Below are 14345 nucleotides of genomic sequence, written 5' to 3'. Positions count from 1 at the left end.
GAATGCTAGCTAAACTTTTACCTGTCCATACTGGCCTCTTAAAAGCTCAAGGTAAGAAAACGAAAGTGGACTTGCCCACCTGTGTGACATCATCTCCAAAAGTATTTACACCTGGGAACACCCAGTAAGGGGAAAATATCTGGAGACCACACTTTGTCCACAAAGATTAGACAAGACTATTGGCAAGCTGGAGGAAAAACCATTAGCCACCATGACAATATTAGATCTGGGTGATAATTTTGGTAACTGGACATCCATGGAGACCTAAGATTAATTAATTAGCAGGCAGTAGAGCATAGCAAGTTACTTCTCTAAGTTCACCTCCTCATCTGTAAAATAAGGGCTCACAGGGCTCCTGCCAAGAAGCCAGTGAGATCACACATGCAAAGCCGTTTGCACAGTGTCTGGTACAAAGTTAGGCATCCAATAAATGGCTGCTGCCAGCATGAGTCATTTTTATTATTAATAATGTACCTGAGCAGCCTTGGCAAATGTTGGCCCATGGTAGCGGCCACCGATGCGCAACACATCCTCTGTACAGTAAAAGAACTCGGAGAAACCATAGAACTCGCTGTTGTTGAAGTCAATGGGCGACTGGTAGATGCCGTTCAGTGAGGCCTGGCTGGTGTTGGAGCGAGCCAGCAGGGGGCTCAGCATGGCCCCACAAGCCGCCCAGTCCCCTCGTCCTCGGACATGCAGGACCTGACTGTTCCTTTCCACCACATCTGTGAGTCCCACAGGCAGGCAGGGATCCAGAAAAGGATTGTCAGGACTCAGACCTGTCTTGTGGCCTAGCAACCTGTCACAATGACAAAAACAAACAAAACACATCACAACTGCACCCAGCTTCCTTGAAGATGCTTCCCAGACGTCTTGTTATTCTACATGACAGCCCTAAACACAAGGATGAGCATTACCACTTAGTTGCATCACATGAACTTTTAAATTATGCAAATTCAATTTAGAAAAAGAAAGAGAAATATGGCAGTGATTTTGTTCACTTTTTCAGTCAACACACATATTTCCCAATATATAGGGAAACTGGAGATGTGAATCTGCTATTCTCCATCTGGTCTTCATTACCACTCGCCTCTTAAAAGTGAAAAGATTTCACCGTGCTGATCACAGTTCTAATGTTTTGAGAGACAACTGGGAGGAGGTGAAGTGGGAAGGGCTGAGGACTGTCCTGAGGACAGTCCATGGTAGTGGTGCAGTGGCGATGGATGGCAACAGTGACCGAGGGCATGCCCAGCTCTGCGGGGGAGAGAAGGCCAAGTTTTGATGCCCACCATGGCCATCACACAGCTCTGGTTATTTCAAGTCTCTACTTGTCTAGCAATAAGAGATTAATATGCAGATCTGGCCAAAGGTGGAAATTAAGTGCAGACCAAATACAACTGTAGTTTGCCAAATACAGTGAACTACTCATCAATTCCTAAGACAACTGTGGGTGAAGATGCACACACACGTGTAAAGGCCAAAAGACGGAATGGGAATGTGGCAACACAACAAAATGCTTTGGAACAAGTGGAGCCTGTTTTGAGGATGTGACACCACCTATAAGGAAAGCTCAGGAAATTATCACAAAGAGAAAGAAACATAAAGTTTTAACATCGCAGGAAGCACACATTTCTCTATACATGAGCAGCTTCACAAGATGAGTAATCAGTCTTCTGAATTAGGTAACTTAGATACATAATGAGAAAAAACTTACACGTGAGAAGATGATGCAAGCCTGTTCTGAAGCAGCAGAAAACAGCAGGCAGATATAAAGGAGGAGCAAAACAACAAAGGAAGAAAATGGAAAAGGAAGCACAGAAGCTAATGAAGAAGGACCAAAACAAAATTGGCGTGAAACTTTCATAGTAATTGTTCTTCAGATACCACAGTGCTAATGGGAGCCATCTGAGCTCTAGGCCAAGCAACATTTGTACGGAGGCCTGGATATGTAAGAGTATCTTCAGAACACACACTGCTGGATTTTAATGCATTCATCAATCATCCGAATAACAGACTTCTCCCAAAGCACCTTGAACTCTTAGGAGCTGAGACTTAGAAAAACAAAAAAGACTGGAGACAATATTTTGTCTAACACGCTCCCTGTATAAGACAATTGACTGCTGTAGAGAAATTATTATAAATGGGATACACCAGTACCTTTTCAAGCTATTGTTTCCAGCTAAACAAATGGGGGTGAATAGTTTCATGGTGGAAAAGAACTCTGTTCTCTATTATGCTGTCCTTTAATGTGCATGATGATACAAAGAATTATAAATACTAAAAACCCCACAACTATATGTATCAGATCAGATCAGAACAGATAAGTCACTCAGTCGTGTCCGACTCTTTGCGACCCCATGAATCACAGCACGCCAGGCCTCCCTGTCCCTCACCAACTCCCGGAGTTCACTCAGACTCATGTCCATCGAGTCAGTGATGCCATCCAGCCATCTCATCCTCTGTCGTCCCCTTCTCCTCCTGCCCCCAATCCCTCCCAGCATCAGTCTTTTCCAATGAGTCGACTCTTAGCATGAGGTGGCCAAAGTACTGGAGTTTCAGCTTGAGCATCATTCCTTCCAAAGAAATCCCAGGGCTGATCTCCTTCAGAATGGACTGGTTGGATCTCCTTGCAGTCCAAGGGACTCTCAAGAGTCTTCTCCAACACCACAGTTCAAAAGCATCAATTCTTCGGCGCTCAGCCTTCTTCACAGTCCAACTCTCACATCCATACATGACCACAGGAAAAACCATAGCCTTGACTAGACGAACCTTTGTTGGCAAAGTAATGTCTCTGCTTTTGAATATACTATCTAGGTTGGTCATAACTTTTCTTCCAAGGAGCAAGCATCTTTTAATTTCATGGCTGCAGTCACCATCTGTAGTGATTTTGGAGCCCCAGAAAAATAAAGTCTGACACTGTTTCCACTGTTTCCCCATCTATTTCCCATTAAGTGGTGGGACCGGATGTCATGATCTTAGTTTTCTGAATGTTGAGCTTTAAGCCAACTTTTTCACTCTCCTCTTTCACTTTCATCAAGAGGCTTTTGAGTTCCTCTTCACTTTCTGCCCTAAGGGTGGTGCCATCTGCATATCTGAGGTTATTGATATTTCTCCTGGCAATCTTGATTCCAGCTTGTGTTTCTTCCAGTCCAGCGTTTCTCATGATGTGCTCTGCATAGAAGTTAAATAAACAGGGTGACAATATACAGCCTTGACGAACTCCTTTTCCTATTTGGAACCAGTCTGTTGTTCCATGTCCAGTTCTAACTGTTGCTTCCTGACCTGCATACAAATTTCTCAAGAGGCAGATCAGGTGGTCTGGTATTCCCATCTCTTGAAGAACTTTCCACAGTTTATTGTGATCCACACAGTCAAAGCCTTTGGCATAGTCAATAAAGCAGAAATAGATGTTTTTCTGGAACTCTCTTGCTTTTTCTATGATCCAGCGGATGTTGGCAATTTGATCTCTGGTTCCTCTGCCTTTTCTAAAACCAGCTTGAACATCAGGAAGTTCACGGTTCACATACTGCTGAAGCCTGGCTTGGAGAATTTTGAGCTTTCCTTTACTAGCGTGTGAGATGACTGCAATTGTGCAGTAGTTTGAGCATTCTTTGGCATTGCCTTTCTTTGGGATTGGAATGAAAACTGATCTTTTCCAGTCCTGTGGCCACTGCTGAGTTTTCCAAATTTGCTGGCATATTGAGTGCAGCACTTTCACAGCATCATCTTTCAAGATTTGGAATAGCTCAACTAGAATCCCATCACTTCCACTAGCTTTGTTCGTAGTGATGCTTTCTAAGGCCCACTTGACTTCACATTCCAGGATGTCTGGCTCTAGGTCAGTGATCACACCATCGTGATTATCTGGGTCCTGAAGATCTTTTTTGTATGGTTTAAATACTTTATCTGGCACACAAATGAAGAATCAGTGATCCATGCAGTGCTGGAGGAAAAAGTGTCTACTCTGAACTTAAAGAGAATATTTTATGCACGCTATGGAATCTTTAAGTCCGATGTCAAATGCAACTCACTGTAATTCGGCAAACAGGTTCTGAGCACTTCCACGTGGAAGAAACTTCTAGAAGCTATGTTATACTACACAATTTAAATTAATGACTTAATTGAGCTCAATTATCCTGTGATGCCATGTCTGAAGATGGGCACTTCAATAAGACACTGTGCTTTTCTAAGTCCTAATAACAAAGATTAGAAGGCACTCCGATGAAGATCAAGTGGGACTGCTAATAGACATGCTCTGAGAGACAGTGATGGACAGGGAAGCCTGGTGTGCTGCATGTAGTCCATGGGGTCACAAAGAGTTGGGCACAACTGAGTGACTGAATAACACAAAGCTACCCCACTGGCAGGGCTGGTGAGGAAGGAGGAAGCAAGGACATGCCTATTAATATCTTGGTAGGATGTAACCATTTCTCCCAAATATCTGCAGCCTGACAACATTCTATTTCAGAATCATAGATCCCATGTCAAGCATACCTGTTCTTGTTAAGAGTTTCATTCAATACAAGATCTTCATAGCGCTGCCGGGCAAAGTTGCCCCCAAAACCCAGAAAGGTCGTGACGTAAACCCTATACACGTGTTCAGTGTGTTGCACGTCACAGCCCAGGTTGAACTCAGCCAGCAAGATCTTGGCAGCTTCTTCCTGCAATATGATGTAAAAGAAATTCTAGTTTTGGTTGATTTTAGCAAGGTATGACACTGCTAATACACCAGGTTTCATTTGCTATGACTACTCTTTAAGACATTTTGTATTAATAGCATTCTTTCATCTTCATAGAGCTATTTTAAACAAAGACATAAAATGACCCTAACCTTGTCACATGATTAACATAGTCACAAAATTCAGAGCTGGTGACTTTCAGAGTTTAATTATTTCAAAGATGATGAAACTTAAGCCTGTATGACCGCCCTACTCAAAAAAGTTTGCTTGTTCCTTACTATCTACAGATAAAAAAGCCAAATCCCCTAGCATGGCTCCCAAAACTCCTCATGATCTAACTTTCTTTATCTTATCACTTCCTAGCATTCCCTATTACCACACTTAAAAACCCTATACTACAACAGGCTATTCATCATTCCCTGGACATTCTGGGCTCTTTGCTGTTTTTTCTGTGCTTTTGTGCGTACTGTCACCTCCATACAGATGGCCTTCCCTTAACCTCCACTATGCAAAAGGCTGCTATCATCCAAGGACCAGGTAAATACCTTACTTTCCATGAAACAGCATGGAAGGCGCCTATTCAAGCCTTTGTGAATGTGGTTCACCCTGCCAGTGCCCACACTGCCGTGGCTCTCTGTTTAGACCCAAGATGCTCAACCAGAGGTGATTTTGCACCACCAGGGGCAACTGGCAGTGTCTGAAGACACTTTTAATTGTCAAAACTGGGAGTTTGGGGGATATAGGGGCATTATGACATCTGATGGAGGCCAAGGATGCTGTGAAACATCATACAATGCACCAGACAACCTTCTACAACAAAGACTTATTCAGCCCAAAATGCTAATTGTGCCAATGATGAGAAACCCTAGTTTAGATCAAATTACAGAACTTTCATGGTCTGCCTGTTATCACAGGCTGTCTCCACTGATAGATCACAAGCTTTTGGGGCAGTGTAACATGTCTTATGTCTTGCACATACTAGGTGCTGAAAAATGTTTTATTTCTTTTTCTTTCACATGATAAAACCTCTCCCTCAAAATGCATTCTTTACATTCTAGTAAGGCAAGGAATAACAGAAGCACAAGAATGGAATCATCAGTAAAAGAAAGGGAATAACATCTAATAAGTATTTATCAAACACTGTACACTGAGATTTACATTATCATGTTTAATCCTCAGGCAACTCTTCCAGATAAGTAGTATAATAATAATAGCTAAAAATGTACTAAGCTTTTATTACACGTTGGGCAGCTTGTTAAGTACTTTATACAAGTGGTTATTTCATACTCACAACTTTATGAAATAGATACTGTTATTATTCTCTTTTTACACATGAGGAAACTGAGACTCAGAGATGTAACTGACCCAAGATAGCATAAGCCAGCAATGATCTGAAGCAATATATGGACCCAGGACAGTTGGTCTAAGTCAAAACATAGGCCCTTCCTTCTCAAAGACGGGCATTCCTAGCAACTGAATTTCCCCAAAAGGTAAAATACCTCTTGTGGAGAAAGGACAGAAGTTGAGGTAGGAACTTCATAAGCAATTTGGAGAGAGGCTCCTCCCATATCCAGTATCCCTACTGTCCTTCTGCGTCCTGTCACCAATTCCTGGGGAGCCTCGGCATCAGCTTCTGAAATAAATGAGGTAAGTTAAAAAGCAATAAAAGAAAGCAAATTGGGATGAAATAAATGAGGAAAGTTAAAAAGCAATAAAAGAAGCATGTTAAGTTTTGAAAAAAGAAGGAAAAAAACAAATCAAAATTAGCACTTACATGCTAGTGATTGGTTATGACACAGACCTTCAGCCCTTAGAACTGTCTTAAGAAGACAGTATCACTCACCATCTTCATGGTCAAATCTTCCCAAAACAAAGTTGATTCCAATCCATGCATAAACCCCTAAGTAAGAAACATAAAAGCCCCTGCTTAATTCTCTACTGTGATAGCATGTGTACACCTCCTACAGCTGCTCTTTCCCCCTTTTCCTGGGAAAAAAAGTGATCATAGTATTTTATTCCACACTCTTAATGTATGAATTTAAAATTTTTTTATCTGGTGATGTTTTTCCCTTTTAAAATTATTTGCATTTTCTAAATTTCCTACAATGAATAGGAATTAATGTGTAAAAATAAATGTTAAAAGATGTAACTCTTGGAGTTCTAGCTCTGGGCAAGACAGAATTAATGAAGCACACTCGCCCTGTCTCCCCACTAAATAAAGTATAAACTCTGGATAGAATGTACAGAACAGCTGTCTGAGGAGTTTGAAAGTAAATAACAGAAGGCACACTGGGGTAGACATCAGACTTTAAAGTACCACCAAAATTGCAGCAAGTTTCCCATTTCCCCTCCTCAGATACTGTCTGGCCTGGACTGAAAACCAGCTTGAAATACAAAACCAGATACGCACAGAAAGAACTACAAGGCCCTGTTTTGTGGTCCAAGGACCATAAAAGGGGACTCCAAAGGTTCAGAAGGGAGGGGCAGGGGGAGTTCCTTTCTAAAAAATTTGGTTCTCTGCTACTCCAGGCAATCCTGCATCAGCACAGGGAGAGACTGGGTAGATGCCTATCTCTCTGAGGAGTATGAATCCTTTCTGACCAGAGGAGCTATGGCCTCAAGAGTTGAGGCCAAGTCCTATTGCTCACTTTTCTCCCTCTGTCCTCTACCACTTAGTCCTGGATACAGATGCAGTCGTGGGAAATGCATGGCACACTGGGCAAATTAAACCCCTGACTTCCTACTGAAGGACCATGAAAAGTGAGCTGCAGGGAACCAGAAAGTCTTGGGGAGATAGTGGAGAGTTGGGAATGAGGTGGTGTAGGAACTCCTGGGCTCACATATGTGATCTGATTCTAAACAACATATCAAAGGTTCTGAGAACTGACCTACTGGCTAGTCAATCCATTTGTATGGGCTGTGCCCAGGTTCAGATTGGTCACTGGCTGGCACACACACAGGACAAATCCTAATTTCAGTGCCAGAATCAAAAGAATCACAGTCCACAGAAGGTAGGTCAGAACTTAAGGCCTGAACCTAATCAGTCTGCTAAGACAAAAAAATTAACATTCCCTTCATGACTGAAACAAGACCCATGGTCTAACAATGTAACATTCAAAATATCTAGGATACAATATAAAACGACTTGACAAAGAACTAGGAAAATCTCAACCCATAAGGGAAAAAATGCCAACCCTGAGATGACACAGGTGTTGGAATTATCAAATAAGGCAGCTATGAAAAATGTTCAGTCACTCTATTGTGTCTGAGTTTTTGTGACCCTTTGGACTGTAGCCTACCAGGTTCCTCTCCGTCCACGGGATTCTCCAGGCATGAATACTAGAGCGGGTTGGCATTTCCTTCTCCAGGGGATCTTCCTGACCCAGGGATTGAACCTGAGTTTCCTGCACTGTAGGCGGACTCTTTACTGTCTGAGCCACCAGGGAAGCCCCAAGGCAGCTATACAGCCAGGACATAAGAGCATTCTTCCAATGAATAGAAAGAGTCTCAGCAAAAAAAAACAGAGTAAAACCTAATGGGAATTTTAGGACTGAAAAATGTAAAACTGAGATTGAAAAAGGTGAATCTGTTCCTCAATGTGAACTGCAACTAGAAGACAAACAATTTTCTGTTTTTCAAGAAATGGAAATATAATTCATCACAGAGGGCACATGTGGGCAACATAAGACCACTCATGCAATTCCACCCCAAAGCTACAAACCCCGAGTGCAAGCTTTTACTGCTCAAGGCCCAGTACCTTCTTGCTTTCCAGAGATCACTTCTGCCTGAGACTGAGAAAAGAGGAAGTCAAACTCCAGAGGTAAATCTTTCACTAGATCAGCCAAGATAGCCAACTGCTTCCTGCAAGAAAGAACCAAAAAAAAAAAAAGCCCTAAGAGTTAATGGTTAAACCCTCTTCTCACAAACAGCCTCAATTTGACCTTCTACTTAGCCTTATTAGACCCCACTTTCACCGACCCAAGCCACTTGATCCCTGCTTCTGTTTGGTACCCCCTTCAATTTCAAAGTCTTAAAATTACTCAAAAGCATAGCCTCCCTCTTAAAAGGCAATAGGTAACAATAATACTTATCTTTTATATAATGCTACAATTCAAATAGTATTAAAAGATGAGACTATGATTCTATGCCTCTCACAGGCTACGTATGGGTAAGCTGCAGAAAACTGAAGCACAGTGTCATAATCTATAAAATAAATGTAATTACGCTATTCCTAACCACCATGAAAGGAGGCTGCTAAATTGAGGAACACACTCTCATCCTCAGACCTTACACAATACAGAAACACATCACCACACAGGAAGAAGACTTTGGCCCACAAGTTTTTATATGATCCTTTACATAAACTCTTAAATTTCCCTTTCCATATTTCAAGGGTTGATTTTCTTTGTCTTCATAAAAATCTTATCATCTGGAAAAGCCAGAGCAGGATCAAAATCCAAAGGTCATAATTTGGGGATGATGCTTGAAGCTTTAATCTACAGGGCCATTCTGTCCTCTAAAGTTTTATGTTATTAGTACGATCAGGTAAGGACAAGCAAAGAAACAAAGCTAGAAGTAATAATATGAATCTAGAGACAATGCTGGTTGAAAATAAGAGTAATTATCTTGGATTTTAAAAATTACTCATTACAAAAATATTCTGCTGGTTATACTGGTTGTCAACATGACTTGATAAAGAATGTTAGCCCTTGAAAGTGAAAATTACATTTAAAGTAATAATCTTCCAAGATAATGTCAAGTGTAGTTTCTAAAAAAGCTCATTGTTATATACAATAAATTTTTAAGATAAAAACTTCATAGGGGGAACAAGAAGTGCTATTTTTGCCATTCCTACTGAATATGCTTCAGTAAGCATACCCAAAGATGATACCAAAGAATACCCAAATACCCAAAGAAGAGGGCTTGCTGGTCTGGTGATGATGTTCCAAAATGGGCACCAACACACTCTGCTGTTTGAAATGTACATTACTGGTACAATCTTTCTAAAGGGTGATCTGGGACTATGTATCAAAGTTTTTAATGTGTTTAAACCTTTGACCTAGTAACTGTATTGTAAGACAGCTATTGCAATAAAGTCATCAGACAAGGAATACAAAGAAGAAAAATACTGCAGCATTTCTTATAACAGTGAAAAACTGGAAATAATCTAACTGTATGTACATCAGTAGTGACTGGCTAAATAATTTATGGTATATTCATACAATGTTATAGCATACAGATGTTGAAAGAAATGAGGTCAATTTCCATCTACCTGTATTGACATGAAAAGATTTCGAATTCCAACAGGTTAGAAAACAGTATATATAATATTATCCCAATTATTAATAAACAAAACACTCTTCATGTATTTCACAGGACAGGATGGAACATTGGTTTTCTAAAATTCAATACTGCTTTATTTAAAAAAAAAAATCTATGGCAAAATGCTGACAACTGCTGAAGCTGGGTGGTAAGTAAATGGGGACTCACTAACACTGTTCCCTCTACTTCTATATATATTTGAAATTTCCCATAATAAAGTTTTTTTTCCTTGTTACTTTATAGTTTTCTTACAATATCACTTTGTAATTCTTTAAAGTTATTTCTATTACAAAATGAAAAGGCAGTAGAATAAATTCTATTAGTCCAGGCCTTTGGCAAAGAAATAAAACATACTGCTAATAAATCCAAAATACAGTCCAGGTGATCCACCCCTATTTTGAGTATTTCTCACGAATACTAATAAGTAACAAAGCATTAATTATATAAAACAGGTTCTTGCAGTGACTGTTACACTTATGTCAGCAACTATAGCTACCTTAGAGGTTTCATAAGCCCAGGATAGATCTGCTGCTGCTGCTGCTGCTGCTAAGTCGCTTCAGTCGTGTCCGACTCTGTGCGACCCCATAGACGGAAGCCCACCAGGCTCCTCTACCCCTGGGATTCTCCAGGCAAGAACACTGGAATGGGTTGCCATTTCCTTCTCCAATGCATGAAAGTGAAGTGAAAAGGAAGTCGCTCAGTCGTGTCCGACTCTTAGCGACCCCATGGACTACAGCCTACCAGGCTCCTCCATCCATGGGATTTTCCAGGCAAGAGTACTGGAGTGGGGTGCCATTGCCTTCTCCACAGGATAGATCTAGGCATTATTAAAAGAGGTGATCAAAAAACAAGTTAAAGGCAAGTTCTTTAAAAATTCTTAAGATAAAATAAATATTAATATTCAGAGCTCCATGATGACAGAGAACATCTTAGACAAATGGGGTGGAGCTAATAGGGTGGTTTGTTTAAATAGAAACTTCTCTGACAAAGGAAAGGATGGGCAGTGCCAGGAGATGGGGCAATCCTCTCCTTTGCTTCACTTTGCTCACAAAATGTGGCCAAATCTTTGCCCTGTTGGTTGGCTCTGCCTTTCTGACCTCTGAGTCAGCTTTTTCTCTGGCCCTCCAACCTCCTTCCTGGTTTGTGAGACCTCAGTCCATTCATAGAACCTATGATGTGGCACCACCTGTGTCATCCACACTCTCCCAAGGGTTTGTAAAATTCTGAATGATGGTGGTGGTGGTGGTGTTTAATCACTCAGCTGTATCTGATTCTTTTGCAAGCCCATGGACTGCCAGGCTCCTCTGTTTACGGGAATTCCCAGGCAAGAATACTGGAATGGGTTGCCATTTCCTCCTCCAGGGGATTTTCCCAACCCAGGGATTGAAACAAACATCTCCTGCATTGGCAGGTGGGTTCTTTACCACTGAGCCACCTGGAAAATCACCTGGGAAGAATGATGTATTACTTTTGTCAAAAACAAAAATTCTAAATTGCATGTGTAGTATGATAACGATTTTGTAGAAGTTACACATAGATGTACAGACAGAAAGGAATAGAACAAAATGAAACAGTTTTGTAAGACAGTAGAATAATAACTTTTTTGTTTTGCTTTTAAAATTTAATGATGTAAGGTTCTAGCAATAACATCATAAATTTCAGTTTTAAAAATAAGTAAAAACAACAAAAAGATTAAAACCAAAATGTTTGTGAAAATAAGCAGCTAGAAGGCCTTTAAGGATGACAAATGGCTTCTCAACAGTAAACCAGAGAGTAAGCCAGTAAGCCTGTGTCTGAGCAGCAGGAAAGCAGGCACTCAAAGAAGCAGTGGCACACACTGTATTGTGTGGCATGTCTGGCACAGGCTGAATGGAGCCCTGTACACATGACAGAGGTTTGCATTGCTGTTGGCCAAATATACAGAATAAAGTTCTGTGCAAAGGGAACTGCTAATTATCAAGGGGAAATATTTAAGCTAATAAAAAATACTGATGACTATGAGACTGTGGACATTCCAGAAGGATGGATGTTCCAATTAAGGGAGCTCATTCCTACCCCCAAGACCACAGTAAGTGTAGAGGGGTCAGGGAGGTGTCAAAGGGGAGAAATCACAAACAAGGAGGGATCGGACCTAAGTATAGCCACTGCCTCTTCCTTTTCCTCCTCCTCTAGGATTAGGTGACAAAAATGCCAGGCTAAACTGCCAAGGTCATATGGAAAAAACTTACCTGACAAGTGATTAAAAACCTGGTCTCAAGCCATGGAGACCGAGTTTGCAGGCAGCACCAGCTGTCACCAGGGAGCCAGGCAAAGTTACAGAGAAAACTCAAATCTTACCACAGCCCTCCTACTAGCCCCCAGGTACCCAGTCCCTCAGGTGACCTTCCTACCACCCTTGTGAAATTATGCTCCCCCTCTGGGCTTCCCTGGTGCCTCAGACGGTGAAGAATCTGCCTAGTGAAGAATCTGCCTGCAGTGCAGGAGACCCATGTTCGAACCCCAGGTCAGGAAAATCCCCTGGAAAAGGAAATGGCAACCCACTCCAGTATTCTTGCCTAGGAACTCCCATGGACAGAGGAGCCTGGGGTCACAAAGAGTTGGACATGACTGAGCGACTAACACTTTCACTTTCTAGGTGCTAGATAATGATCCAAATTTATCACCATCACCGCTGCTCCTAACCCTTAATCAAAACTAAAAATCATTACAGCCATCTCAAATAGATATTGATCCCAAAGGAGCAAATGCCATGGATGTGTGATAACTGATTGTGAAATAATGGGCTGCAGGATTGGCTCTGCTCTATTTTGAGCAAGAAGTCTTTTCGTGCCACCTGTCAACTCTGTGTGATGTACCCGCACCCCACCTTCAGATCAGGGAACCACAGAGAATAATGCATGAAACTGCACTTTCAACTCTCATGCCACCCACCCTCCTGTGTCTCACCTCTCAGGAAGAAGCCTCATGCCTGCCGTGCAGAGGATGTAAAGGGGGGTCTCCTTATGCTTCCTCACAGGCACATGAGCAGCAGCAAAGCTCAGCAGAGGACGAAGGTAATCGCTGGCATGTTCTGGAGTGTCTGCCATTGCAGAGATTCCTTAAGATAAAATACTTTCATTAAAGAGCAGATCACAGAGACTCAGAAGACTGATATTCCATAAGGGTCTGTCTAGGTCCTAATCATTTATTTATTTCATAACAGTAGGACAACAATGAATCCCTCCTATTATCCAGAATCTCCAGAAGAAAAGGGTAGCTTTCTTTCTCCCTCTTCTCTTCTCTCATTTCTGCAGCAGATAAAAGAGATCAACAATGATATAAATTCCATTTAGTACCTGGCTTGATTTTTTTAACCACTGGTTGGCTGTTTCGGTCTCTCATCTGTTTGATGTCCAATAAGTCATGAGGATTCCCATTATGTCTTGGCCAGAAATAAACAAAAATCCGAGAGCCACTGCTGCCACAGTCCACAACAAGTCCATAATTCAGATCTGGGTCTTCAGTGTCAGTAGCTTCAAGATCTCCTACTCGAGCCAAATACCTAAGCCGGGCAGAAAGAGGAGCTAGTGTTAAGCGAATAGCACCACCACTTAATTCTTCTGTTCATGAGTCTTCACTAAGTGGCTACATGTGCCAAGCACATGGGACTACATCCTAACAAAGGAATGAAATGACACTGACCATATTTACTGCTGTACATGATGCAACAGCTGGTTTACACTGAAATTACATAACTAGAAGTTTGGGAGTACTTCTGAAACTGGCCAGGGTAGCAAATCTTTTACTAAGCATTAAAGGGTTTCTAGGCCTGAATAAATACTGAGCCACTAAATTGGAGGGTGGTTTGCTATGCACACTAGATAACTAAGGCAATCCTAATTTCATTTTTATTTATCTATCCTTTCTTTATATATACGTGAAGAATATGGCAGAATGATACCCGATTGACAGCAGGAAGATGGAACAAGTAAAGATGCTACCATCAAAACCCCAAGGTTTGAGTCTCAGCTCTAGCACTTTCTGTGCTTTGAGACCGTCAGGAAATTACTTAACTTCTCTCAGGTAGTTTCCTCATCTGGGAAATCAGTGTAGTTGGGAGTCTCTACCCTCAGAGAGGCAATGGGTATTAAGCAGCTAGCAGCTGCTGTGCCAACAGCTAGGTGCTGTGCCCCTATCCCTGCTCTTACTGTTACATGATGAGCATAGGGAGAACTAGCAGAAGATGCTCTGGGGGAAAGGGCTGAAAAGTTCAGAAAGAAAAGAAGGCTAAAAGCTGGTAAAATCCTTCTTCCGAGTGGTGAGGCTTCAATAAATATTAAAGTTAAAAAATTAAGTAAATATTAA

General features: G+C 41.5%; 1 protein-coding gene and 1 pseudogene across 4 annotated transcripts in view; one reads left to right on the top strand and one right to left on the bottom strand.

Moving 5' to 3' along the window:
* ENTPD7 (ectonucleoside triphosphate diphosphohydrolase 7) overlaps nt 1-14345 on the bottom strand; it is a 36185-nt gene that overhangs the window by 8337 nt on the left and 13503 nt on the right. For 3 of the 4 annotated variants that reach the window (XR_009733774.1, XR_009733775.1, XM_061403071.1), the window contains exons 4-10: nt 13337-13542; nt 12948-13098; nt 8437-8540; nt 6523-6579; nt 6179-6312; nt 4495-4661; nt 475-799 (exon numbers count right to left, since the gene is read on the bottom strand). Coding sequence is in view for 2 of the 4 variants with exons in the window: in XM_061403071.1 (XP_061259055.1) it covers nt 475-799; nt 4495-4661; nt 6179-6312; nt 6523-6579; nt 8437-8540; nt 12948-13098; nt 13337-13542 (1144 nt within the window). In the remaining 2 variants the exon portion in view is untranslated. The remainder of the gene's footprint in view (nt 1-474; nt 800-4494; nt 4662-6178; nt 6313-6522; nt 6580-8436; nt 8541-12947; nt 13099-13336; nt 13543-14345) is intronic. The other variant, XM_061403072.1, reaches the window with a different exon arrangement.
* On the top strand, nt 797-4499 carry LOC133239276 (receptor-binding cancer antigen expressed on SiSo cells-like; annotated as a pseudogene).

This window comes from Bos javanicus, chromosome 26 (assembly GCF_032452875.1).
Source record: "Bos javanicus breed banteng chromosome 26, ARS-OSU_banteng_1.0, whole genome shotgun sequence".
Taxonomy (NCBI): Eukaryota; Metazoa; Chordata; class Mammalia; order Artiodactyla; family Bovidae; genus Bos; species Bos javanicus.
This window is presented reverse-complemented; position numbering and strand designations above follow the sequence as displayed.